The 26,903-nt window shown below is 49.8% G+C and overlaps 7 protein-coding genes across 7 annotated transcripts; 6 read left to right on the top strand and 1 right to left on the bottom strand.

Annotated features, from left to right (window-relative positions):
- Window positions 1-70: 70 nt before the first annotated feature.
- On the top strand, window positions 71-3,591 carry GIQ15_01939 (uncharacterized protein; the record flags this gene model as incomplete). Its single annotated transcript, XM_033549356.1, has 3 exons — window positions 71-2,062; window positions 2,130-2,831; window positions 2,887-3,591. The coding sequence occupies 3 exons, from the start codon at window positions 71-73 to the stop codon at window positions 3,589-3,591; spliced, it is 3,399 nt and encodes a 1,132-aa protein (XP_033410307.1).
- A 644-nt stretch (window positions 3,592-4,235) lies between these two features.
- GIQ15_01938 (uncharacterized protein) lies at window positions 4,236-5,420 on the top strand (the record flags this gene model as incomplete). Its single annotated transcript, XM_033549355.1, has 4 exons — window positions 4,236-4,257; window positions 4,308-4,407; window positions 4,464-4,628; window positions 4,688-5,420. 4 exons carry the CDS (start codon window positions 4,236-4,238, stop codon window positions 5,418-5,420), a joined length of 1,020 nt encoding a protein of 339 aa, XP_033410306.1.
- Window positions 5,421-6,648: 1,228 nt separating this feature from the next.
- On the bottom strand, window positions 6,649-8,390 carry GIQ15_01937 (C6 zinc finger domain-containing protein; the record flags this gene model as incomplete). The annotated part of the gene is made up of 4 exons (XM_033549354.1): window positions 6,649-7,360; window positions 7,412-7,542; window positions 7,611-7,924; window positions 8,045-8,390. The coding sequence occupies 4 exons, from the start codon at window positions 8,388-8,390 to the stop codon at window positions 6,649-6,651; spliced, it is 1,503 nt and encodes a 500-aa protein (XP_033410305.1).
- A 294-nt stretch (window positions 8,391-8,684) lies between these two features.
- Window positions 8,685-9,706, top strand: GIQ15_01936 (chitosanase; the record flags this gene model as incomplete). Its single annotated transcript, XM_033549353.1, has 4 exons — window positions 8,685-8,795; window positions 8,865-8,922; window positions 8,982-9,274; window positions 9,353-9,706. The coding sequence occupies 4 exons, from the start codon at window positions 8,685-8,687 to the stop codon at window positions 9,704-9,706; spliced, it is 816 nt and encodes a 271-aa protein (XP_033410304.1).
- A 3,689-nt stretch (window positions 9,707-13,395) lies between these two features.
- On the top strand, window positions 13,396-16,217 carry GIQ15_01935 (uncharacterized protein; the record flags this gene model as incomplete). Its single annotated transcript, XM_033549352.1, has 3 exons — window positions 13,396-14,243; window positions 14,314-15,393; window positions 15,458-16,217. 3 exons carry the CDS (start codon window positions 13,396-13,398, stop codon window positions 16,215-16,217), a joined length of 2,688 nt encoding a protein of 895 aa, XP_033410303.1.
- Window positions 16,218-18,052: 1,835 nt separating this feature from the next.
- Window positions 18,053-24,673, top strand: GIQ15_01934 (serine/threonine protein kinase; the record flags this gene model as incomplete). The annotated part of the gene is made up of 8 exons (XM_033549351.1): window positions 18,053-18,211; window positions 18,312-18,538; window positions 18,769-19,026; window positions 19,106-19,200; window positions 19,270-19,898; window positions 19,985-21,647; window positions 21,714-24,191; window positions 24,264-24,673. The coding sequence occupies 8 exons, from the start codon at window positions 18,053-18,055 to the stop codon at window positions 24,671-24,673; spliced, it is 5,919 nt and encodes a 1,972-aa protein (XP_033410302.1).
- Window positions 24,674-25,378: 705 nt separating this feature from the next.
- GIQ15_01933 (uncharacterized protein) lies at window positions 25,379-26,711 on the top strand (the record flags this gene model as incomplete). The annotated part of the gene is made up of 2 exons (XM_033549350.1): window positions 25,379-25,942; window positions 26,001-26,711. The coding sequence occupies 2 exons, from the start codon at window positions 25,379-25,381 to the stop codon at window positions 26,709-26,711; spliced, it is 1,275 nt and encodes a 424-aa protein (XP_033410301.1).
- Window positions 26,712-26,903: the final 192 nt, after the last annotated feature.

Below are 26,903 nucleotides of genomic sequence, written 5' to 3'. Positions count from 1 at the left end.
ATCCCCAACTGACTTTAGTCCGAAGAAAATCCAAGAAGCTTCATTTGTTCTTAATACTCAAAACCTTCAGATGTCAGACGTAGAGGACCGAGACCTCTCCGACGAGGAGGATGAGGACTCGGATGAGGAGGATGACCTCACCAGAAAGTTGAAGCAGGCCACATCTGATATGAAGAGCATCTTCAATGGTAGAGCAACCGAGGACGACATCGATGACTTCATAAACAAACATCGCGAGGTTATGGTCCATAGCGGTCCAGATGCAACATTTTTACATACCATCGTCCAATTAGTCTGTGAGAAGACCAATGAAAAGTCTGTCAGCGCCTTAGATGTCCGTCCGCTGGTGGAGAGGTTGGTACGCCAGTATCCCGACTTGCTGAGGACCCGGAATGATGAGGGCCAGACTCCTCTGTACCGGGCCATCTACCTCAAGCGATATGCGTGGAGGCTGGTCGACTATATGTTAAACGCCTGCTCCGACACACAGTGTATTGACGACGCGCTCGAGCTACCCTATGGAAAGGGCGAGTCCCTAAAGACCTGTCTGACTCTGGCCTTCGAGAAGGATCTCAAGCCCAAGGTGCTCCAGAACCTCATCAGGCATGCCAGTGAGACGGCCTTGGAGCTCAAAGATGGCACTAAAAGAACGCCGTTTCACTACGCAGTGCAGTATTCGCAATGTAGCGACGAACGAGTGGGCATCATCAAGTTACTCCTCGAGAAGGATTGTCAGGCTGTTGACCAGCTAAAGGCGAAGGCAACCTTTCAACCCATCAACACATTCCTGGACTGCAAGTACATTCGGAACGAGGAGAAGACCGAATATTCTGTCTATGCCGAGCATGAGAGGACCGCAAGGGCATACATGGCCAGTGAACTCGCTAAAAAGGAACGCGGGGATACGAAAGTACCAAACGCTAACCTCGCGATTCGAGAGAAAGAACCGCCCAAGGCAAGCCTTCGCGAAAAGGACCCAAAAAGCCGCGGTACTGGAGAGCGTGACCCTAAGAAGACAGATCGTAATCGAGAACTTAGAAAGCCTGACCTGGAGAGGCTGGACGAGAATGAGAGGCGGCGGCAGCTTCTCAGAGAGGAAGAACGAGAGCGACTGGAGCGAAAGGCCAGGGGAGAAAAGGGACAGCCGCGAGATCAAGCATCCGGTCGTGATCGCTCTCGCACAAGACCAGGTCGAGACCACCGAGAACGGCCGGATGATGCGAACTTGAGTATCCTCAAGGTAATGACTAATTCTATCGGGAGTGACCATGCACCCAATACGCCGTTGAAGAGGGTGCCGACGCAGAGGTTCAATGTCGAAGAGGAGAAAAAGAAGGAGCAGAGGCCTTCTACCAAGAGTATCTCCAAAAAGCCAGATCCCAAGATCCTGGCCAAGAACTCGACCAAAATTCTCAGCATGTTAAAGTTGCACTATATGCGGACGCGGAGCATCAAGATGGCTACCTCCTTTCTCTACGGCAAGAACATCCAAGAAGATATCCAAATCTGCTTCGACTACGAGGGCCTGCCGTCCGTGATACAAGACACCGTTTTCACGGAGCGGTTTGGAAAGGACCGCAAGAGCGGGATCTGCTTCGACGAGGTGTTGATGTATGTCAGATTCCCGAACGTGACGGTAAATCGCACTGGGAGGAGAGCACCGAAGCCTCGAGCGATGGGACGACAGGACATGGAATTCTTCTTCGACTGGCTCTACACCAAGGGCGTCCGACGCATTCTCAAGGTCGAGGTTGATGATAGCGGCAAGCTCCCTCACAGCGATGAGTCGATCCAGATTGCCCTAGAGAAGATAGTAGTAGAGCACCTGGACTGGCAGAAAACGGATCTAGACCCTCGGATCATCGTCCAGGTCGGCCGCAAAGCGGAAGATTTTAGCTCTTCCGAGACGGAGGCCACAGGCCAGGTCAAAAACAAGCTGCGAGAGGTGACGCTACGGTGGAGTGGGAATAATGCCGTCCTGCGAGCCTGGAGCGAACCGGAAGGCTTGCCGCAGTTGCCAGAGCTCGAAGTCATCAACTTGAGTATTCCAGCACAAGCCGATGTAAGTGACCAACAGCTGTTCACCATATGATGGAAAATGTGCCGTGCTGATTCTTGGTTCATTCCAGCTTTATGACACCAGGAATTGGGTAAAGGCAAACTTGGAAGAGTTTCGGGTCCGCCTCAACAAGAATGCCAATGCAAAGCCAATAGTCGATGTGACAGCTCCGAGCGAGTCGGGAGATATCGAGACCTCCTCAGAACCCAAGACTGAGGGAAATACAACGCTGCCTCGAAAACGCAATATTGAAGTCGTCGTGAGGGAAGGCAAGAAGGGAATTGAAATCCCCGTGTCATCCAGCGACATATCCAAGCCAGCCGGCAGAGCCAATCCCATCACTGAACACGAGTGGCTCACCTGCATGGAGAGGTTCGCCGGAAGCATGGATATTTTCTGGAAGAAAACGGTTGATATATCCCTCGACAGTTTTAGCCATGACCCCAGCGACGGCAACCAGCTGTTGAACGTCGATATGCAAAACCTGACTGACCTGCAGAACCTAAAGAAGGATGTCGTCGTGGCGCTGATCGATGATGGTGTTGACTCGTGTGACTCTGCCTTCTCAGGCCGTGTCATTGGGGGTAAGACCTTCGATTATCAGGATGGAGGTGTAGGGCAGTATTACATCTCAGCCCGAGGCCATGGTACAGAGATGGCCAGAATGATTCTGAAGGTCTGTCCCATGGCTAGCATCTACTCTATCCGGTTCAAGACGCACTCTAGCCCTGACAAGGCCCACTCTACCATCGATGCCATTTCCGCAGCTTCGGTAAGTTGGCTGATCTCCAAATTCATCATCTTCATATACACTAACATGACCCAAGGCCATTGAAGCCGCCTTGGAGAAAAACGCGACGATAATTTCCATGTCGTGGACAATTCCCGAGCCACCAGAAGGTAGCGAGGAAAAAAAGCTGCTAGATGCCGTGCTCGAGAGGGCGTGTTCACAAAAGGTCCTCATGTTCTGCTCCTCGTCGGACCAAATCAGTGCCACTAAGCACTATCCTTCTGCATACAAGCGTAAGAGGTTTTTCCTGATCGGCGCAGCCCATGACGACGGGACCGCCTTTGGACATGCCGGGAAGGACAACGACTTTATTTTCCCTGGTGTCAACGTAAACACCACCGCCGGTAGCAGCTTACCCGTGTATCTCGCCGACAAGACCTCATCGACCAAAGAGTCTACGGGATCCAGTATTGCAACGGCCCTGGCAGCCGGCCTAGCGGCCCTGATCACATACTGCTTCAAGGCGAGCGCGCTAGCCATAGTCACTACCAGAGTTCAGCAGGGCAAGGACTACGTCGCTGGGCCAGAGTTGCTCGTGAAGCCAGCGGACGTGGATAGGATCATTGATCATGACATCCTCAAAACGGCGTTCACCAGGATCGGTAAATTGGAGAACGGGCAGTTCATCCAGGTCTGGGACCGGTTCGGGCCGGCGAGTCGCGTGCTGGAGGCCGAGACGAATACCTACGGAGACAAGCTCACGTGCATCATGAATCTATGCTCGAATCTAATTGAGCGATGATTCGCAAAATTTGGGCGGCTGCTTCATGGATGCTTGCAGAAAGTATTTATGTTGATAAGGTAGGTAGCTTGGTAGCCCCAGTATTGGAACGTGCGGCCCGTTGAATATGCGCATATTTCTTCTCTCTAGTAATAAAAATCGATAGTTTCCTTGGCTTAGCTGTTGCAATGAGATTATGGGCCTGTCGGAGCCTTTGATACACCTGCGAAAGTGCACGCTGGGGTTATTTTAGGCTCAGCCTGCCAAGGAGGCGGAACTTTCGGAAGGCGCCAAGGCGACTCGTGGTTCGGCAGGATCCGCGTCTTGGCACTCAAGTTCTCCTATTTGGGTTAAGCATATATAAATATACACGTATCCGCCAGTGTTGAGGAGGAGCGGTATTACGACGATGGCGTTAGCTCCAAAGGATTCAGCATCTTGGCGATTAGGTTATCCTCTTTGGGTTAAGCCCTGTACGTATCCTAATACAGACATGTCTAAATCAGGGCCCGTTGGGTGGACGGTTACTTGGTGACATCAACGATACTATAATGGCGGGTTTACTTAAATATCAAGAATATCCTCTATTTGACACCATATCAAAGATCAAGAGTCTTCCAGCATTCATTCTTTCAAATATATAAAAACCTTGTCTTTAGCCCAAAATGGCTGCAGGCGGAGAACCCAGTAAGATTCCCTGGAAATTCTATCTGCTACACTGATATTAACATTTCTAGTCCCGGGAAGCCTCTTTGTGTATGCTCCTAATAAGGTTACACCCATCATCTTTACGGTTGCGTATGGCCTTTCGGCAGTTGGCCATATCTGGCAGTGTCTGTGAGTCGATGATTTCCTGAGCATAAGAAATCACACCTTTTAACACGAAAAATTAGCTACTATAACTCATGGAAACTGGTTGGACTGCACCCGGTCTGTGCGGTACTGTTTACAATTGGCTATGCCATGCGGGAGTACGGATCTTATAACTATCTGTATATGGGCGACACTGCGACCCTTATCGTCTTTATCCTCGGCCAGGTTTTTATATATGTGTGCCCGTAAGTGATTTTTAACTAGCTGGTTATGCATTGGATAATTCACTGACTATAAACTATAGTCCGCTTCTCGAACTTGCCAACTACCACGTTCTTGGTAGAATACTGTACTACGTGCCCCACCTCGCTCCATTCCCTCCTGGCAGAGTGGTTTCTACTTTCGGCCTTGTGATGTTAATTGTCGAGACCTTAAATTCTTTGGGAGTATCCCTGAGCGCCAATCCCTCTTCAGAGTCAACTCAGCAACACCTAGGGAAGAATTTAACAATCGCTTCACTCTCACTTCAATTCGCGCTCATCTTTATCTTGCTCATTCTAGCGGCTATCTTCCACCGGCGGTGCGCGAAAGCCAATATATGCATCAAATACTTCAAGTCCATCACCACTCTCCTGGTTGTGCTATATATAAGCATGGCATTGATTTTACTACGTTGCATCTACCGTCTAATAGAGCACCTGGGAAACACGGTGGTGGACCTTGACAGTATAGACAAACTGAAAGCGCTGAGTCCTATTTTACGATACGAGTATTTCTTTTACATCTTCGAGGCAACCCTTATGCTCATTAACTCCATTTTATGGAATGTATGGAATCCTGGCCGCTTTCTGCCTCGAAATTATCTCATCCATTTGGCTGAGGATGGAAACAGCGAGGTTGAGGGACAGGGAAACAAAGATGACCGGACTTTTCTGGCGAAGGCCGGGCATATCTTAACGTTTGGTATACTTTTCGGCAAGAAGATGGGAAGCCGACCGTCGCACGAGCTCGGTGATTATCAAGCAATGTCATCCTAGATTATCAACCTGATTGTTATGATACCGTGATTTTTGTCATAATCATCGCTTCAAGTGGACGAGCAGGCTTTTTCATCTAGTTTTGGATATCTAGGGCTTTGGAGTCTAGCCTGGGGCCTGTAAACAGTCGTTGGCCGTGGTAGCGGATCTGAGAAGGTATATTACTCTCATTGTATAGTTAAAGATGGGGAATACTGAACTTTGTATCCCTAAGCCATGTACACTGTAAACTACTAGCAAATACGACTCTTGTCTTACAACATTATAGACCATAGCAGGTGCCAAGTAGAGCTTTCAATTCAACATAACATGCTAGACAAAGCGCCCTATTCACATAAAGAGCATTATATATAAGGTAAGATTAAACAAGTGTCAGTAAGTATTAAGCCAACATTGTATCAAGATCTAACCTATGGGCTCCATATATCTGCATGGGATATAAATAGTTATAAACGTAAGTAGGGATGTGAATTTATTTCGACGTCAAGTCAAGCTCCTCGCATAGCGGTATATTAATGGTGGTAAGTTGACGGAATCGCTTCTCATCACGGATAGATGGGTACTAGCAGAAACTGTACCTACAGGGATATAATTGAAACGAGGTCGACACTAGAAAGTGAGGCCACTACTGCTCGCGTCACCGGAGTCTATCGTCAGCAAAGTCTCATTGGAGCTTGCTACTTCACTTCCATCCGGCATATACAGATCATATGAATTGGGTGCTTATACAATAAGGCTTAGTTTAGTATATATAACGCCCAAAATATGCGACGTTAACAGGTTGGATATGCTAGTATATTTTCAAGGGTATGTAGGCTGATATAATCATAGAAAGAGACCTTGAATCTCTTTCAACAAGGTCTGCGAACATGATCAGGAACAGCTGCCAATTCTTAGCCTCGCCTCGATGACTATACTGGCGGGGTATAATAGGAGGCAGATCTGTATCAATGGAAGTCATTCCCCGTGACTTAGGGCAATATAGAAGCCTAGTGCCGACACCGCCAACATGCTTCCTGTTTGGTTTATATTATATAACTTCAGTCGGGTTCGCAGCAAATGTTACGTCGAAGCCTTCCTAAATACCATTGCCGCAGGCTGCTTTAGTTAGAGCGCCATTAATTGGTAATCTAGGCGAAGAAGAGACATTGTTCAGACAACATAAACTTTGTACCAGTCTGTGAGCGTGAGTCGAGTCGAAGCCGCTCAGGGCGCCTAGGCATCGCGTTCACAATATCCCGCTCATGTCCACCGAAACCTGCGTAGTGAACAGGTACGGCCTATCGAAGCAAGCATCCCAATTTGTCTCTCCAGAGTACCAAAACCTTTCAAGCACGGCCTTCGCCATCAGCGGTCCATATGAGCCGATATGGCTACTCATCTCTACAAGCTGCTTCTTGACGAAAAGTTGCATGGCGACGCCATGTACGACCTCCACGCCAAGCACAACCAGCGGCCAGGTCATAAATCTCTTCAACCGTGGAGATAATAGTGCCTTTTCAAGTAGTACCCGCAGAAGCTGGCCGTGTGAAATGCATTGTGCCCTCAGTGAGGGAGCCAGGGGAAGGACTGATAGGGACTGAAGGGAAGAAATACAATAAACTGTCACAGCCAATTGGTATACGTTTCCCAAGAGTTTCCAATCCTCCCTTGATGAAGGCATGGTCTCCCCCCATTCTTCTGGCGAGAAATTATAAATGCAGTCGAGCACTTTGTATCCCTCTTGCTGTAGGGCTTCCGCCTGGTTGGGCTCATGTTTCACGGCGCGCATCCGAAGGCGATTAATTTTGAGAACCTCGACAAACAGAAGCGGGGGACACATTTGGAACGGGGATATTGCACAGCCCGTCTGTCCGAGTACATACTTGAGTTCGTCGCAATGAGGGCTAGCTATTGCAAGGTCAGATGAAGAGGACGTTGTGTTCCCGATGACTAGAATACTATGCGCGTTCAGTTGCTAGGTATTTCGACTGGTAGCTGCGGGAACATACCACAGGAAGACTAGCAGTAGAGGCTTCAAGGCTTTTGATCTGGCCGCCGTGAGAAATCCGCCGCGAAGCATGATTATTCTTCGAGCCGCCTCTATATGCCATCGCCAACCAGTCGAGTCTCCCCGCTGAGCCTTGACGACAGGTTGTTCCGTCAACACGAGTGTTCATAGCCAGTGTTCCAAGGCTCCTTTCAGCTTACATCGATAAGTAAAAGTGTCAGAATCCCGGCAACCACGATATCTGTAGTCCGCCGCGATTCGATGTTGATACTCTCGTTGAGCGAGCGGATCACACTGGCCCGGAACCGATAATATGTCTCCGTCAAGTCGCGACAATGGGACTGGTCGCGTATGCGGTGCATCCGGTGGTTCAGCGTCATGCAAACTACACCGAGCGTTATGAAGTCAGGCAACGAGGTCGTCGCTCGGAGGTGTGTCGGCGAGATACGATATATGTAAGGATTGTGTCCGAGACCCTGGATTGGCGCGAGATCGAGATAGATGCAGGAGTTGTCTACAGCTCGACGTTAGCTCCAGCCCATGCGAAGACGGATATCTCTTCTCGCGATCACTTGCAGTATTCCGCTGCCTGGAATATGGCACAGGCTTTGGTCTTCACCTGAAAACGAGGCACCGCCATCGCCATGACGCCGCGGGTTGTGTCCTCGCTGTTCGCCGTTGGAGCTGGTCGTCGCCGTCTCGTCTGAGACTGAACTCTTCCAGGCTCCAGCCATCTTAGTCTTCTCGGCTTCGCATCGCCATAGCCGGGACACACGGTTCCAGACGCGGAGCAGCGCCGGCACGAAGGCTGGGTAAAGTCGCAGACCAGGCAGAGTCGCAGGCATTCCCAGCAATGGCGCTGCATTATCGCAAGACGAGCGGTCGAACGGTGCGGCGGCGGCATGGGTGTATCTCCATGGGCCTAGAGGAGTTTTAATTCTGGCTTCTGGCTGTGTACATCCTTGTCCGGAGTCCTCCATGATAGCGGCCTCATCCAAGGCTCCAAGGCCAGCACTTCTCGCTCATGGACGATACGAAGGACCTCGGTACGAATATAAGGCAATGCAAGGAATAGATGAAACGAACACTAGCAAGTCTTCTTCTTATTTCTTCCAGTTCCAGATAAAGCACTAACTCTGCCCCTTAAACTATATTAGCCGAAGCTGGCGTAATTCAGGAGGCAGTGTCACCAGTGAGACGCTGGGACGACGCTGCGACTGTTAAAAACTCCAGGTCGAGCCCTCGATTCATGTCTGGCCATCTCACAGCGACCAATGGCCCTCAGGAACGCCCTCTGTCTCGCCGTCCTGGGCCTCGCGGGCCTCTCCTCTGCCGCCGGCCGTGATGTCCCCGAGAACCTGAAGAGCCTCTACAACTACGCAAAGGTACGGTCCCATCCCCCATCGCCGCTCCCAGATGTACGGAGTATGTCCCATGCTGATATGCGTGTGTAGAATAACCGCTGCGACTCCCCTCTCAGCAGTAAAGATTTCAAGGACGGCCATGGACATAGTATGTGGCACCCCGTCACGGCAGGCAGGCAGGATATTGTTCGTCACTAACGGCAGCAGGCGGCTTCACGTACTGTGACTACGGAGGCGTGATCTACCTTAGCGGCCCGTCTAACTCTATGGGACTAGGAGACATAGATGTTGACTGCGACGGCGCGAACCGATCAAACGGGGATTGTGCCAACGATCTGACCGGCCAGAGCCAGACGACCTTTAAGGATGAGCTTGCTGAATACGGTCTCAGCGACCTGGACTCTAACTTACATAGCTACGTTGTTCTTGGGAACGAGGGAAAGAAGCCTAGCTACCTGCCTTCAGACTCGGGGGTAGAGCCGCTCAGCGTTGTGGCCGTGGTCTGTAACAACAGACTGGTATATCCATCTTTCCTATGATATATACATATGTGTATCCAGAGCTAACGATGGCCGCAGTTCTATGGCATATGGGGCGACACCAACGGCAACACTGACACCGGTGAGGTATCTATCTCTCTCGCCCAGGCCTGTTTTCCTCACAACAACCTCACCGGCAATAACGGCCACGAGGACCACGATGTCCTCTTCGTTGCCTTTAAAGGCGAAGAGGCCAAACCTGGCGCCAAGGGTGCCGACTGGAAGGCCGAAAACTTTGATACCTTTGAGGAATCCCTGGCTCCTATTGGCGACAAGCTTGTGGCTAAGATCGAGATGCAGAAGCCCTCGACTGGAATTGCGGTGCCTACCAGCCCGGCCAGTGGGCTGATTACCATTGTTCTTGTTACCGTGGTGGTTATTGTTGGCTGTTGACGCTTTTTTTTTGGTTGCATTATTCCTGCATATTTGTTTCGCAGATGCAATATACAGTCTATCCTCAGGGAAGCAAAGAGATTATGGCGTTTTTGGTTTACACCTACATAATATTTCATAAGCGGACGCCCATGGGCGGAAACATGCGCGATTTCACTCCTACCAAGCTAGTGCTTCTTTTCCAGATATAATTGGCTGGGGATGCGGACTTTATCAGCGACGCCCGAAAGCCTGGCCCTACATAGGACAAGGGTCATGCGCGAGCAACCAGATAGCTCAGCGCGCAACAATATACATATGAAATTCGACTTCGTCGCCTGCAGGCTATGCGAAAACAAACTCAGTCGCGAGGGATGGAAAGTTGATGGACCCAGAGACATGTCGAGCCAGCTATGGGATAACCCATTGATAGTATAGATCGTCTCTGCCCTGCGGCACAGGTAATCGGCAGCAGAGCGCATATGCATGCGTATGATTCATATTACATGGTCCCAACAAAAAAAATGCGCAAGCGTCACACACCTAGTGCATTCCATCTCGGCTATCGAGGTCGCCATCGGGGCCCAGGGTAGTCGCCAGCGCCCGTAAGTGCATCCAGTATCTAGGGTCAGTGGCGAACGGTAATAGATGGCAGACATCCGTGCCATGAATTGGAGCACAAGCACAAGTTTGTTGTCTGGAAATGAGGTCGGCTGAGCGGGTGAATGATGACAGTCAATTATAACAATCGTCTGGCCAGAGGAAGTACTCCGACTGTGTCGCATACGAGGTCGCTCACGTACAACCAACATCTCGGACAGATGGACGCAGCTGTTGACTGGCTGGTTCTCCGCAGTTTCCGCGGCTTTTTGTTGGATAGCTAAGGTGGGATATCTGTCGGCCCATGCTACACTCATTGTCTCGAGGAGAAATGTCACTCTGTCCGGGGGTTGGACAGCGAGCCCTAAAGTACCATAGCCTTGGGAAACCGATATGTGAGGCGCATCAGTCTCTCGATAAACAGTCAAAGGCGGGAATTATATCAGCGACGCTTGGTTCCTGCTTGCTGCGCAGCGGACGATCGAGGCATTCAAGATCGTTATCTCGCATATTCTCGTTTTCTTCTGAACCTCAAGGAACCCTACTCCCTTAGAAAGTGAGTGGTAGCCGCCCAGCATGTCAGCCTCCCCCATGCCATGCCAGGATGTTGCATTCTGGACAGAATAGGATAGTCAACATGCTGTGATGCGGGCTTTCATTGGTGGCGTGGTGGTGCATTAGTTTATCTTGGGCCCAACCTATGCCAGGTGGACGGAGGGTCGAGGAATCCAGAGAGCGCCAACTACTCGGAGTCTGCGGCTAATACTGGTCTCATTGAAAATCCCCAATGCTCAAGGTCATCGATCAAAGGCCGCAGGATACCATGCAGGAATAACATGCCGTGACAGGGCAGCATCCGTAGGTGCTGTGCTCGAGACAGGCCCGAGTAGATGGCTGCTTATAACCATGTCACACGATGTCGATGGACTAGAAATACAGTAGATTGATATAGTATCGCCCTTCGCTTTCTCTTCCTCGTTCGTCGTCATTGATAATAGGGAGAAAAAAAAATATAATCTCTACCTCTACCTCAGTCGACAGTTAGTCATTGTCATATAAAAACTCTCACCTATATTGGTTTCAACGCTTCGTCCATCAAACATTCTAGACGATGCCAGCGACGATCAGGACACCCTCTCCACCAAATCTGGTAGTCAGATCCAAGGGTTCTGATAGAGAGGTGCATCGCCTCGACCCAGACGGAGATGTCATCCTATTGATGACCAGGTTCGTGCAGTACATCGACGACCAAAAATATGATACCAAAGAATCTTGCGATGGTGTGGACCAAACGATCGATTCCATTTCTGCGGATAGCAGTAGCTGTCCCTGTGAAGAAGGTAGTAGTTCTTCCTACAGCCAATTCTGGTGCAGGCGTGAACGCAGCTAATTCGTACAATGTAGAGATTACCATATGCGTTTCATCAAGGCACTTGATTCTTGCATCCCCTGTATTTCGCGCCATGCTACAGCGTAAATTCAACGAGAGCAATATCTTACGCGTTACCGGGAGTGTGGAAATCTCTCTTCCCGATGACGACCCAGATGCTTTTCTCATAATATTAAATATTATCCACAGCCACCTACGCCAGGTTCCGTTTGAGGTCGATCTACAGACGTTAACGCAACTGGCTATCCTGGTGGACAAGTATGAGCTGCATGAATGCACTGAGGTGTTAGCCAGTTTCTGGTTTCGCAATCTAAAACCCACCATCCCCAAATACTATACAGACGATACCCCATCGTGGGCCTGTATATGTTGGGTGTTTAACCAGCCGGAAGCGTTCAAGCAAGTTACTCGCCTGCTATTGCGAGAAGGAAGAGACGCGTTCCTCCCTGGTGAGCTGCCAATTCCGTCTTTCGTTGTTGGTAAGAGCATTTCTCTAAATCCCCAACACTAACAAAACCACATGTTGATCAAGCAACTAGATGCAATCAATAGCCGAAGAGAGGAAGCCCTTGGTAGGATAACCTCCACTCTCCTCAGTCATTTAAATGATTATCTGGAGAACGAACATTGCAGCTTCGAATGCGACGCTTTGAGGTTGGAGCCCTAACAAAACGTCTTCGCACATTCAACATCTTGCCGGACTGCCCCAAGGCACCATATGCTGGCCTAAACCTTGAAGATTTCACATATCGCTTTCGTCACGGCATGTACTTCCCAGCTGCCCAGCGAACTAGCACATATTTCTATAGCCACTCCAAGTGCGCTATCCATTCAATCGATCAAACACTTGCGGAGTGTGAACAACTATTGGATGGATTAGAGATGAGCGACTATAAAGTAGTCCCTAACTCGATACCATAACGTTAAGGGAAAATTGCACGGGGACCTTGGTATCTGGGTGACAGATAAGCATGGAGATTGATAAATAAGAATAAGGGGTACGGAGGACTTGTGCTGACGAGTCGGCCACGTAGCCATCCTCGAATATGCCGTAGTGCATTCTCGAAACCCATGGACAACGTGAGGCTCGAGCCAAGGATATACACAACAGACCTTGCATCTTCAGTGGGCCTAGGCTGGTTGACGGCCACTTGCTGTCTACAACCAGCTCATAACGGCGCGGGGAAGAAGGTGGTGGAAGAGATCCGAATGCGATATCCTGGCCATGTTCGCTTCTTGACACGCTGAAGCTGTTGAAGTCGAGTTAAAAATATTGTATCTATCCACGTGATATTGAGCCGCATCTGAAAAATTAAGCTTAACTCCATGGAACTTCAACTTTATCAACGTTCAATGTTCGAAGGAGATGCTGACGGCGACGAGGATAGATAAAAACTCTTTAACTCATGTTACTACTCTGTACATGCCCTGGATTGAAAAGAGACCACTCGTCTTGCCATGATGCCTCCAATTTTGCTACATCAGAACAAGTGGCTTCAAGAGCCACAGATAGAAGAACATGCTAGAATGCAAATATGTATGCAGCCAAGTGAAAGATTAAGCCATGGACCATGAAATCATGCACATCTAGGCTGCTAATATGGCCTAGAGTATACTATGAGTCAACGGGATCACTGAATAAATACCGAGATATATCCTGTCCGCATTTTTCTTTCTTCTTCCCAGATTTACCCAGAACACTCTCTTCCCCTCTGCCATCATGGCCGCTTCGATGTCTATATTATCACAAACATTGCAATCAATTACCAAAACAAAGATCGAAGAACTTATTTCCCAGCGCAAGTCCTTCGAGAACGTTAAGGGCAAGCTCCTTGGCTCCGTTCGCCCTGAAGACCACGATGTTCGAACCCGCGTTGCTCGACTTCATGACGGCGTAGAGAAGCTGGAGCTCTGGAGCTGGAGTGCCTTGAACAATATCCGACGCTGGCTAGCACAATCTCGGTATGACTCCACTGTCACGGATTCGATGTTACTCAAGTTCGAGGACCAACTACGCTCCAAACTGGACCAGCAGAGCCGCAAGCTTAACTTGGCCTACCTTTACTCGCAACTTCTAATTGAATGGACCGATGCTTCCGAGGAAGAGTTGGTCCCCGAACTATCAAAGTTTGAAAAACCCACCCACGATGACGATTTCAATGTGGTTCATGATTTCCAAAACGAGCGGTTCCAGCAGCTGAGGGAGAGCTTTGAGAATGTCGTGTTCGAGCCCTTGGACACTAACGAGGAAAAAATCACCAAACACCTTTCCTCACTCTTCGCTGATGACCATGGGAAAAAGCGACTTGAAACCCTTCGAGCCCATATCAGCGCGAACGGGCGAATGTTGCTGGGAAACAGGCGGCCGATTAAGCTAGGGGAGCTCAAGCTATGCATTAAATCCCTGTTAAAGAACGATCTACTACAGGAGGAGACAGCGGCTACGCTACGTAACTTCTTGCGTGACGATACTGTACTGGAAGAGATCCGAGATGTCTTGAACATGAGATATGCAAACCTAGACAAATGGTCTTGGAACTTAGGCTCCCGAGGAATGCCTGTTCGGCCGTAAGTCTTCCTCAGGCCCTCTAAAAACTAAAACTTCTCCCAGCGTGTATTTGGACTAACACTGTCATAGGCGCCAAAGTTTGAATGGAAAATGGCGAGTGGTGATAGATGAGGATGTGTTACAAACTCTGCTTGTTCACTACATCGGACATAAATGGGCATCGCCAGTCAAGCATGCGCTGAAGGGGGCGTTGCACACACCCAGAGATCAGGTAAATATACCTCGGGAGCAGCTAAATAGGCGGTATTACTATCTTGGTGACCATGCGCTGGATCCTCAATTTACGTTTAATGTCGAGCATCACCGACGAAGCGATTTTCAACAACACTTCTTCTTGTCAACGCTCCCTTCAAAGCCTTTTGGGGACGCTGCCTATGATGACGACGAAGTGGCTGAAGATAGCGATGATGAAGAGGAAGCCGACAAGTTGTCACCCGTCGGTGTAAAGCAGCTCCTCATCCGGACCTTAGCCACGGAGGTCCTTGTGAAAAAATCAATTGAGGGGGAGGTGGCCGTAATCCAGAGTGATTTCCAGTGGTTTGGAACCGGATTGACCCATACTTCCATCTTTGCATGCTTAAGGTTCTTGGGGTTCCAAGAAGAATGGGTGACGTTCTTTGAGAAGGCTATCCAGCCTCCACTAGATATGATGAATGGTGGCCCTGTCCGAAAGAGAGCGAGAGGGCTTCCTATGGGTCATATCCTGGCAAAGCTGCTTGGAGAAGTTGTCCTTTTTTTCATGGACTTGGCTGTCGAGAAAGATGCAAATATGCTTCTCTATCGTTTCCATGATGATTTCTGGCTGTGCGGAAAGTCTGAGCAGTGTGCAGACGCATGGACAGCTATGCAAAAGTTTGCGGATGTAATAGGCTTGGTGTTCAACAAGAGAAAAACCGGCTCAGTATATCTTGTGGATACCAAGGTCAAGAAGATACAACCAGAGATCATGAAGAAACTCCCAGATGGACCAGTGACGATAAACTTCCTTACCTTGGACCCTGGTACCGGAAAATGGATTGTGAACAAGGACCACGTCAAACAGCATGTAATGCAGCTGAAGAAACAGCTAGATGAGTGCAAGAGTGTGTTAGCATGGGTGGAAACCTGGAATAGCTGCATTGGTCGATTTTTCAGCTACACATTTGGCGAGTAAGTTTCATCCTGACGGCCTGGCGCGCTACGATCGATCATGTTGAATTCTAACACTTCTTAGACCAGCAAACTGTTTCGGTCGCGAGCACCTCGACTCAGTGCTTGAGACACATAAATATATCCAATGCCTCATTTTCGATGGGAAAAATGGCAACGGACTGAACGCAACGGATCATATTTTCCAGATGATCTCAAAACGGTTCGATGTGCATGGCATCCCTCATGGGTTCCTTTACCTTCCAGAAGCATTCGGTGGCCTAGGGTTAGTTAATCCGTTCATACCGCTGACCCTCGTTGACGATGGCGTTTGCGATGACCCTGTTGAGCGCATCCATGCATTTCTCGAGAATGAACGCACGTTTTACGAAACAGCTAAACGGGAGTTCGAAGGCCTGTCTGAGTTCGAGCGCCGTCAGCGGTTTAGAAAGTCCTTCCCGCTAGACGAGGAGGCTAAGCACAGCAGCCTTTCATGGGATGATGCACAGCATTTCTTCAGTTTTGAAGAATACTTCAAGTGGTATGAAAAACCCCATGTTCAGTTTTACAATCTCTACACATATCTGCTGGAGGCCGCGGTCAAGGAGGAGCTGGATTTCCTGCCCCACGTCAAGGCTGCGTTGCTTGATTTGGCTCGCACTCGAAAGCAGCCAGAGATGAGTCCTGTAAATATGTCATTGGAGGTAAAATGGGCGGTTCAGCTATACGCTGACGAGCTGTTCGAGAAATGCGGCGGGCTTAGCATTGTTGACAAATCCCTGTTACCGTTGGGTGTTTTAAAAGCAATGCGATCTAGGCGAGTAAAGTGGCAGATGTCACTTTAAAACTGGACCCAGCAAAGATTGCGCATTCTTATCTGTGACTGTAAAATTTCTATTCTTGACATCGTCTATATCTAAATTGCATCCAAAGCCGTGTGTACGTATATAACTAGTGGATATTTCCTGGAGAATCAGCCATATTGCCCAAATGGCGTATCATCCTATTCATTCTGGCCATTGCAATCAAGATGGGTAAGGAAAAGTCGTCACCATAAAAAAGTGTCATTCTCCTACTCGCCGTCGCGCTTTTGGGCTGCGATAACATCCTCAACGGTCGTCTTCCCTTCGAGTAGTTCTTTGGTGGTGGAGAGGATGGTGGACCAGTCCTCGAAAGTAGTATAGGGAATGTCGTCCCGTCTGCAGATGATAGTCAGGTCTATACATATCTATGAGTTACTGCCGTTACAATAACGTGGAGGGACATACATACCATGGCCCTTCTTAGCAAATAGCAGGTCTGTCTGGCGGGCTGCAGAGATATCAGACACCCCGTCTCCGGCATAGAGAAGGATGGGGCGGTCCGATTTAGGGACGGCGGAGTATGGACGAATTTCAAGGGACTTGTCATGACCGAAATGGCTATTTACCGTTAGCCTATATAAGCTGTTAGTAAAAGAAGGGGGCAACTTTATGACTACCTATCGTCATGGAATTCGATCTTCCATCCTCCCCTGAAATTGATGTCTTTCCCGTCCCTGCTGCTGACCTGGTTCGCAACAATCTGGAGATTCTCCGGTTCGTGGCCGAGGAGCTTCACCAGGAGAGCATGGATAATGGGGACCATGCCGGAGGATAGGACGACAACAGGAACATTGTTATCTTTGGCCCAGTCGTAGAATGCGGTGAAATGAGGGTCGAGAGTCACTCTTTCGCACAGAAAGTTGACACACTCGTCAAAGGGCGCATCGATGCTGTCGAGCATTTCCCGGAAGCCATCCCTACACGTAGAGGTTACTAAACAGTTTCATGGGCGCCTTCATCATTGGGGAGCATATCCGGGGATGCATGAGAGCTACCGGAAACTGATCCTCCCCTCTAGAATGGCAGTGTTTCTTGCGCTGCGTTCGTCTGGGCCGAACCCAAGGTTATCCGTCTAAGCAGAGCGTTAACGAAACTCGGACGAGAAGCAGAGATACCCATCCGTACCAAGTTATCGTTGCCTGATACCGCGGCGTCCACAGTTAGATTGACCATCACTTCATCCGGAGCCGGGCATTGAGAAGCGTACTATCCTGCAGGGTGATGGTGCCGTCAAAGTCGGTGAAGAAGATGACCTGCGGCTTCGTCTTCATCGCCGGGAGAGCATCGAGAGACCCCATTGCGACTGGCAGTGTCGATTAACAGAGAGCTCAAGGGACGGTAGGGACTGATGGTAATTGACGTCTTCTGAGTCTTGTAGAAGATGTTGCCTGCTTCATCTACGGGGATTTTATACGGCGGCGGGGATGCACTAGTTATATAATAAAGAGCAGCTAAAGAAGTTAACCCCACGCCGGCACATCGGCTAACTATATAACTAATACTCTCTGACATATCTCTATAGCTTCGATCACAGAGCTCCAGGCCTATGACCTCGTTCACTGACGATGGCCTCGAGTAGAGCCGGTGTTCTGTCTTCCTGAATACGACTTGGGCCATCTCTGACTTCATACCAGTCCAGCCAACTGGTAGCCTCGAGAAGAAACCGACATGATAGAATGAAGACAACGTACACTCCGCATGCTGCAGTTATGGCTTCGATGAGAGAGCGACCACCGTAGAATCTGTGTAGCGTAGCCAGCTCGGTTGCATCGGGGGAGTTTCGATGTCAGGTCACTGGTACTTGTTCTTCTGTATAGATGCCTGCAAAAGTCAAGTATTGGGTACCTCTGGGTGCAACGATGATGATGGGGCTCTTGGCGTTGCACGTTATCTCCTTTGCCATCATTCTCCGTCTGGACTTCAACTTCATCCCAAACTCCAACCTTCGACCTTCGCAACTCCGACATCGAGCCAGCGTCCGTTGACGAGTCTGGCTGCCCGTTCAGAGTCTCGTCTCCCTGCTGAATACCGCCTGGCTCGCTGGCCCTGCGATGTGCCGCCTCGACACCTGAACAGCTCCGCAGAACACAGTTGTATCTTGTGCTCGCTGCTCGTCCTCCTCCCCCGATCCCCCAGTCCACCACAGCTGCGGATGGCGGGTTGACGGAGCAGCTGGTGTGTGACTTACTTATGGCCAAGCGAAGTGCTCCTGCTTCCCTCGACCAGTCTGGACAGCCCGCAGAGAAGGCTGTGCATCCTGGCCCGGAAGCTGCACTCTCTCCCAGCCAGACCTCATCTCCCAGGTAAATTCCGCTGAAAAAACTCCCCCCAGACTGGCGATATCAACCGTCTTCACCGGCATCATATCTTCCTCTCGGAGCTTGATGGCTTAGCTCGGTGGTCCCGGCCCCGTCTATCGTTCACTAGCCTCAAGCGTACCTCAGCTGCTTTTGTTCTTCCTCTTCTTCTCTCATATCCCCTTCTTACCACCTTGCTCTGCGTTTATGGTAGAAGACGTACTCATGGACTCCAGAGTTACCCGTTCCGCCGCCAGGCTCGCTGCCGACAGTGCTGCCAATACCTCAGAACCCGCCCCGCCATCCAATCCTCCCGTTCAGGCTCGAAAGAGAAAGGCCCCGTCTCAACGCGAGAAAGTACAAGGTGACGCCGAGACACCTCACTCGCCGTCCCCGTCTCGAGGACCGAAACGCTCAAAGCTGTCGACGTCAGCTGCTCGCCAGCCTGCCACCCGACAGAGTGCTCGTCAGATTGCAGCCATGTCTCAGTCAAGGTGTGTACCATGTCACCTTTCACCGTACACAGCTTAGTTCTTAACATCAACACGGCATTATACTAATCGAGAGACATAGATCACCCGGCATTCCGGAAGAACTATCGAAAACGCTCACCGCGTCACCGTCATCCTCAAAGCCACGCTCAACTAGAAACAGAAAGGCCTCACGAGGTAAGTGGTATACTCTGATATGATATTAAATGTGGTACATCATGCTTACAAATTCATCCTGTATTGAAGACGGGTCACAGCATGTTTCCCCTCCACGACGCCAGAAGAAAAGAGGAAAACGAGGCAGTGACGCCGAGATGAGGGATGCGGATGAGGAACACCACGAGAAGGTGGAAAAGGACGACGAAGACCTATCGCCGGCTAACGATAGCAATGAAGAACCCAACCAGATGGACACCGCCGAAGAGGACGAACATGACCCATTCCGAGGCGGAATCTTTGGAGCAGGAAGCCCTTTTGGGCTGCAGAGTACACTACGCGCTCTCAGTGGCATGATGTCGGGCATGTCCTCCCGCCTCCGGGATATCCTTTCCAATTTGAAGACAAAGGGGGACCCGTCGGTTCAGCTAATTGCATTGCAAGAGCTCTCTGACCTGCTTTTGGTTTCAAACGAGGACAATCTTGCAGGGCACTTCTCGCCAGATCCGTACGTGCATGAGCTAGTAAACTTGATGCAGCCCAATGAATTCGGAGAGGAAAACCCGGAGATAATGTTGCTGGCCTGCCGATGTCTAGCTAACATGATGGAAGCAATTCGGGGCTCTGTCGCCAACGTGGTTCACGGTGGAGCTGTACCGATTCTCTGTCAGAAGCTGCTGGATATACAATTTATCGACCTCGCCGAGCAGGCATTAAGCGTACGTTATACAATTTTTTTTTACTTTTTTTTTTTTTCTATTTATCTTTGACAGTGCGTGGAACAGTGCTAACGATGGCTATATAGACTCTGGCGAAGATATCTGTGGATTTCCCTGCTTCGATCGTCCGGGAGGGTGGGCTTACCGCATGCCTCACATACCTTGACTTCTTCCCTACTAGCACACAGCGCACCGCCGTTACAACAGCTGCGAACTGTTGCCGCAATGTGCCTCAAGATTCCTTCCCTGTTGTGAAGGAGGTAATGCCAACGTTGCTAAATGTCCTCTCTAGTAGCGATCAAAAGGTCGTGGAGCAAGGCTGTCTATGCGTTTGCCGCGTGGTAGAAAGTTTCAAGTACAAGCCAGAACAGCTGGAGGAGTTAATTGAGCCAGACCTTCTACGTGCGGTCCTTCGGCTGCTCCTTCCAGGCACCACAAACTTGATTGGTCCGCATATCCACACATATTTCCTCCGCGTCTTAGGGATCATCTGCAAATCCAGCCCGCGTCTATCTGTCGAGCTCCTGAAGATGAACGTTGTGGATACGCTGTATCAAATCCTCACGGGAGTCTCGCCTCCCTCAGACGATGGCTCAGGGCCAATGAAGTCTGACAGCGTGCACATCATGCAAGCGTTGATTCATCGCCCTCGAGAGCAAGTATACGAGACCCTGAACGTCGTGTATGAGATACTTCCCGGCGTCTCAAAGGGTTCATTGGTGCTATCAGACGATCAGCTTCGATCAACTCTTGGCTGTGGTGTCCTACCACTCTCAGTTACGCCCAAAATAAAAGCAATGGGTGAAAAGAGACTGGAGCTGCTAAAGCAGTGTCAGCCAGAAATCAGAAGGTTTACCACGATTCTGTTACCAACCCTTACAGATGTTTACTCTAGTACAGTAAACCTGAGAGTGCGACAGAAGGTCTTGTTGGCACAATTGAAAATGGTCCAAGCCCTTGATGTCACAATCATTGAAGAAGCCCTTCGATCCGTCCCATACGCTTCGTTTTTGGCTGGAATTCTATCTCAAAAGGATCACATATCTCTAGTTGCACTAGCGTTGCAATGTGCAGAGCTTCTATTCGAGCGATTGAGGGAGATTTACCAGTACCAGTTCCATCGAGAGGGTGTCATCACTGAAATCAAGGCACTAGCTGAAACACCACTGTTGAGCAAACCGGAGAATCCTGTGACTACAAGGTCCAATAATACATCGGAAGTAGGTCATCACCCAGTACACGGAGATCACGATATGGAGGATGAACACGACCACGATAGTGGGGATGAGAACGAACTCCACGATGAAGCACACGACCACGACGACGAAAGCAACGATGAGGATGGTTTCAATGGAGATTATCCGGATGAACCTGAACTTCATCGACATGAACACGATGATGCCTCAGATAGTGAAACCTCCTCCATAGTCCCCCCACCGTCCCAGTCCCTTGACACTACACTGCAAGACCTGATGACCACTGGCGCAAAGCATTTCCTTCGCCTATACGAGGATAGCAAAGTTACAGGTATGCACGAAAAGGCCGAACTTGTCCTGGAGACCTTACGTCAACTTGCCACAAAGATCGAAGCCTGTTATAAGGACTCTGCTCGACCGACTAATGGCTACAAACTCTTCTGCGAGCTTGCGACCTACTTTGACGGAAACGCTCTTGATAGTATTACCAGTTTTGAGCTGCTGAATTCCGGTATCATCCGTGTTCTTCTAGATGTCATTGAGGGTTCAAAAGGTATGTAATCAGTGATGTTCATCGAATTTATTGGCCGCCTCACTGACCCCTTACTTCCTTTGATAGAACAAGCTGGCGCAGACTTTTTGAAAGCTTTTACAAGCTCTCCTGCGGCTGTGTCTCCTAACTCCGAAAAGACGACTGCTTTTGGTACCTTTATTCACAAACTTCAAGACTTACTCAGCCGGACGGAGAATTTTGAAGTTGTCACGGTGCACCACAACGCGTTCGATAACAGAAGCACTCTATCCATGCTGTCTAAGCAGATCCGCCTCCGATTAGTAGCCGAGGAGGATTCTAATATCCCCAAACCATACAAGAATATGATGGTGTCTATTCATGCAATTGCCAATTTCAAAACCCTGGATGACTATCTTCGGCCTAGGATCAGTCTTTCCGAACGCCCACGAAACTCTCGGCATCGCGACCCGACTTTCTCTCACCTCACGGGCGGTGCCTATCTCCAGGATCCCGAATCTACAAGCAGGGGAAATGAATCGGGCCTGCCTCATTTCTCTGATTTCCCATCTTATCGATTACCTACTGCGCGTGGTAATTCCAGCGGAACTAGCGCCCGGGGTGCAAATAAAGGCAGGCCCACTCCACCCTCCACCCTCCGAGAAGACTCGGGCGAAGGCCAGCAGGAGGGAACAGGGCGAAGACGCTCGGCTAGGCACCAGCCCCCACCACCTCCAATGGAAAGTGACGACACTGACGGACCTTTGGAATGCGCCGATGAAACTCATATAAGTGACGAGGAAGAGGATGATGATGAGGAAGACGCTCTCGATACAATTGTAGACGACATTGACGACGATTTGTCCGAAGATGAGGCGCCGGATCCTTCCGCTGTCAATATGGAGGTCGCCTCCACTGGTAAAGTGACGGCTAGGAAGGAAGACGGTACAAGGGTCTCGACTCCATCGCAGTCTACTCCAGTGGCAAAGTCCTCGTCGTCGCTCGCCAGATCGAGTCCCCAGTCCTTTGGTAGATCCCTTTCCTTGGCTGGGCGGTCATTTACATCCTACGCCGCTGCAATGGTAGCCATGCCACAGGATTGGCACATTGAGTTCAGTTTAAACGGAAAACCTATATCAAATGATACCACCGTTTACCGTGCAGTTCATGGGACCCGTGGCAGTTCAGACAGTTCTGCATCAAGGAATGTCTGGTCGGCGGTTCACACCGTCCATTTCAAACGTGCTCAAGGCCCACAGCCCCCTGAGCCTTCAACACTCACTCCCACATCATCTAATCTCTCTGCTATCGATGACGAAACGGACATGCCAGAGTCTCTAAATAAAGCGCCTACCACCGCATCTATTCTCCGCCTTTTACGAGTTTTGCATTATCTTAATTCTCAATCTGATGATGACCTGGTCAATGAAAACGGACTAGGGAGGATAACTCCTGAGCCTCCTTCACTGTTCATCAATACTAAACTCACCGCGAAGTTGAACCGGCAGCTTGAGGAGCCACTGATAGTTGCGAGCAGTTGTTTACCTAGTTGGAGCGAAGATCTCGGGCGCCACTTTGCATTCCTTTTTCCATTTGAGACCCGCCATCTCTTCCTACAGTCTACTTCCTTTGGCTACGCTCGATCTATGATAAGATGGCAAGGATCGCAGTCAAGTGATGAATCGCAGCGTGAACACCGCAGGGATGATCGTGCCTACACTGGCCGACTGCAAAGACAAAAGGTACGGATTTCCCGTACACGCATCTTAGATTCCGCTATGAAGGTCCTCGAGCTGTATGGCTCGTCGCCAAGTGTTCTGGAAATCGAATACTTCGAGGAGGTGGGAACCGGCCTAGGTCCAACTCTTGAATTCTACTCGACAGTGTCCAGGGAGTTCTCCAAGAAGAAACTTAAGCTATGGAGGGACTCAGACGCGAACACAGATGGAGAGTATGTCAACAATAAATTAGGACTATTTCCAGCGCCAATGAGCCACGAGCAAACTACCCAGGAAGCAGGGAAGAAGCAACTGCAACACTTCAAAGCACTGGGCAAATTTGTTGCTCGCTCAATGCTGGACTCGCGGATTATCGACATCGGATTCAACCCTCTATTCTTTAGTGCTGGCCGAGGAGCATACGCTAAAAAGGCACCATCTATTAGCTCGGTAAAACGAGTGGATCCAGAGCTGGCAAATTCTTTGATGCTATTGAAGAAATTCGCAGACAAAGCAACAGCAATCAAGGTTGACACCTCGCTATCTGCCCACGAAATTGCCCAAGCAATGGAACAATGCGAAGTTGATAATGTTAAATTGGCAGACCTTGGCCTTGACTTTGTTCTGCCTGGGTATCCGAGCATTAAACTTGTGCCAGATGGCGATAACACGCTTATCACCATGTCAAATGTCGAACTCTACGTCAGCAAAGTGATCGATATGACCCTTGGCAGCGGAATAAAGCCACAGCTAGACGCCTTCGCCGCTGGCTTCTCGCAAGTATTCTTATATTCGTCATTGAAAGCCTTCACGCCAGAAGAACTGGTGATGCTCTTTGGCCAGGTCGATGAGGACTGGTCTATCGAAAGTATGTTTCCCAAATACTGCCCTTCGATTCTTACGTTTGTTCCAAAACCATGGCTAACCATACTCTTCTTAGCTCTTATGGATTCTATCAAAGCCGATCACGGATTCAACATGGATAGTAGGAGCGTTCGAAACTTGCTTGAAACCTTGAGCGGATTCACACTTCAGCAGCGTCGTGATTTCTTACAGTTCGTCACTGGAAGTCCTAAGCTTCCTATTGGAGGTGAGTTTAACATCAAATCCGGGTTTTTGCGAGAGACAAAACTAATCACCGTCGTCAACGTAGGGTTCAAAGGCCTCACTCCAATGTTTACTGTGGTTTGCCGCCCCAGCGAACCACCGTATACTCCAGATGACTACCTTCCTAGCGTCATGACCTGTGTGAACTACTTGAAGCTGCCGGACTATTCCTCCGCCGAGGTCCTCCTCGACAAACTTGGTGTAGCGATGCGCGAGGGCCAGGGGGCATTCCACCTATCCTAGGCTTCCCATAGCTTCTCCACACATTTATCCATCCCTCCCTAAAACCCACTCTCAAAGCAATCACGACCTACCGTGCGATAAACACAGCTCGCTGCCTAAACACGGTACCGCATATCCCCTCCCTTACTCCTACTCATTGTTTTCTTGATTAGATCCTTTTTCATCCCTGTTGACAGAAATTATTTGCCGTCCAGTAAAATATGGGTTGAATGGGATGGTTCAAAACGACATGTTATGCATTTGAAATTGATATGATATCGGAATGACATGGGTGGCAAATGGCGTTCAAATAAAATTACATGATGTATTTCCTTCTTCTGCCCCTGTACCTTTATAAAGCATAGGCCGCCAGATGGTTACATTAATCCAGACACTTTCGCTTATAAAATCCTCCACCATGATGTGAAGTCAAAGAACTATTTAATTCACAGTGCCGCCAGATACGCTAAGGCAAGGCTAGCGTAGTTTGTAGTTGGTTATTTATTTGGATTTGGTTAACTGGCTGCACTTATCTTATCGCATAACTAGTTATTTGATATATGAGAAATTCCATAGAGCTGCACAGCATTAACACCCTTCCTCACAGAACAAAATCTTGCAGTTTAGAATCTCAGAGCCTCGCTGACGCTTCCGTCCACATTTCCGCGCTCCATACGCCCTCTGCCCGCCCTCGAACTCCAAGGGACTGTGTGTCTGTCCGAAGCTATGGACGAGTTCGCCCAGACCCGCGGAGTCGACGACCTCTTTGACGACGACGTAACCCCTGTTACCTTGCATCAAGAACCCGTCCATGAACCAGCTCAGGAGCCTCAAGGGGAGCTGTACCCATCTGCACAGCCGCAGGAGGCTCTGATAGACCATAATACCTCCCCCGCGCAGGCCGAGCACGAACAGCCGCCGCAATCTGAACTACCGGCGTCGCATTACCGTAAACGAGGCGCTAACGGCCGGGGAAGAGGGAGAGGGGCTGGATTTTCAAGGAGATTGAAGCCGGAGACTCCTAAGAAAGTCGAGGACCCCGCGGAGACGACGGCCGCTACCCATCCTGTTCAGCCTTCTGCGGTCGACGAGCCCACCCAACAGCCGAGAGGCGCTGAGGTTGCTCCCCAAGCAAAGCAGCCAGACTCGCCAGAAGAAGCCGAGATTGGAGATGAAGCAGCTGAAGGGGACGGGGATGTCGCTGCGAATGGAGAGCTGGCCAAAGAGCCTGTGGCGCAAAAGGTTCCTGCGGTACGAGGAGATCGTAGCGGAACTGGAGGAGTGAGAAAGGTAAGCTGCCTCTTATATCCAAAGTCGGCACAAAGCTAACTCCTGATTGCTGCTATAGCCTAAATTGACAGAAGAAGAACTATCAGAGCGTATGGCTGCTGCTAAAATCACGGCCGCTAAGAAGGCCGCCGCCCATGCGCGCGCCGAAGCAGACGAAGCGTCCTTCCAGGAGCGTGAGAAAGTAGCTCTAGCAAAGAGACTGGAAGAACGTCAGAACCGTCGTGTTATGCTCAGTGAGCGTGAGAAGAACCGTCAGCGAAAGCTGAATTCACAGACAGGGCGCGAGTGGGACGCAGAGAAGTCGGTAGATGCATTTTCAGAGCGCGGAAGAGGAGGCTCCTCATATCGCAGAGGAGCTCATGGTGGCATAGTAAATGATATACGGACAGCCCCGGCCCCGACTCCAGCGGGAGACTGGGAGAATCCCTCAAACTTGGGCGTTGGAGATCGAAGTCGAGGCCGGGGTGGTCGTGGAGGACGAGGTCAGGGCCGAAGAGGCGGCGGTCCTGGTGGAAGAGGCCGACAAGCAGATGGCCAGAGTACTGGAATATCCACCAACCTACCGCCGCCTGAGATTACTGCTCAGGATGAATTCCCTGCATTACCTGGCGCTAGACAAAAAACGAGTGATAAGGGAGAAAAGGGGCTCAAGGATGTCACAGCAACAGAAGATCGAACTTCAGATCTGCTATCGCCGATTGCATCCTCTGGGACATGGGCCGATCAAGTGGAGGTTAGTGAGGCATTGGAGAAGAGCACAGCAGGATAGGTTATGTGATGCGATATATTATCTCTACCTCCATAAATAATGGTTGCAAGGGTTAATAATAGTGTACTCATTTAGGATAAAAGTGATAGCTCTTGGGTAGGCTGTTTGTTATTCATATTAAACCTATTAATGCCTACTAATGAATGTCTATATGATTTAGTTCAACCTCTACTTTTCCAAATGACAGCATAT

Source organism: Arthroderma uncinatum (assembly GCF_011692745.1).
Source record: "Arthroderma uncinatum strain CBS 119779 chromosome Unknown scaffold1, whole genome shotgun sequence".
Classification (NCBI taxonomy): domain Eukaryota; kingdom Fungi; phylum Ascomycota; class Eurotiomycetes; order Onygenales; family Arthrodermataceae; genus Arthroderma; species Arthroderma uncinatum.
Note: the sequence above shows the minus strand (reverse complement) of the source record. Positions and strands in the feature narration are given on the sequence as shown.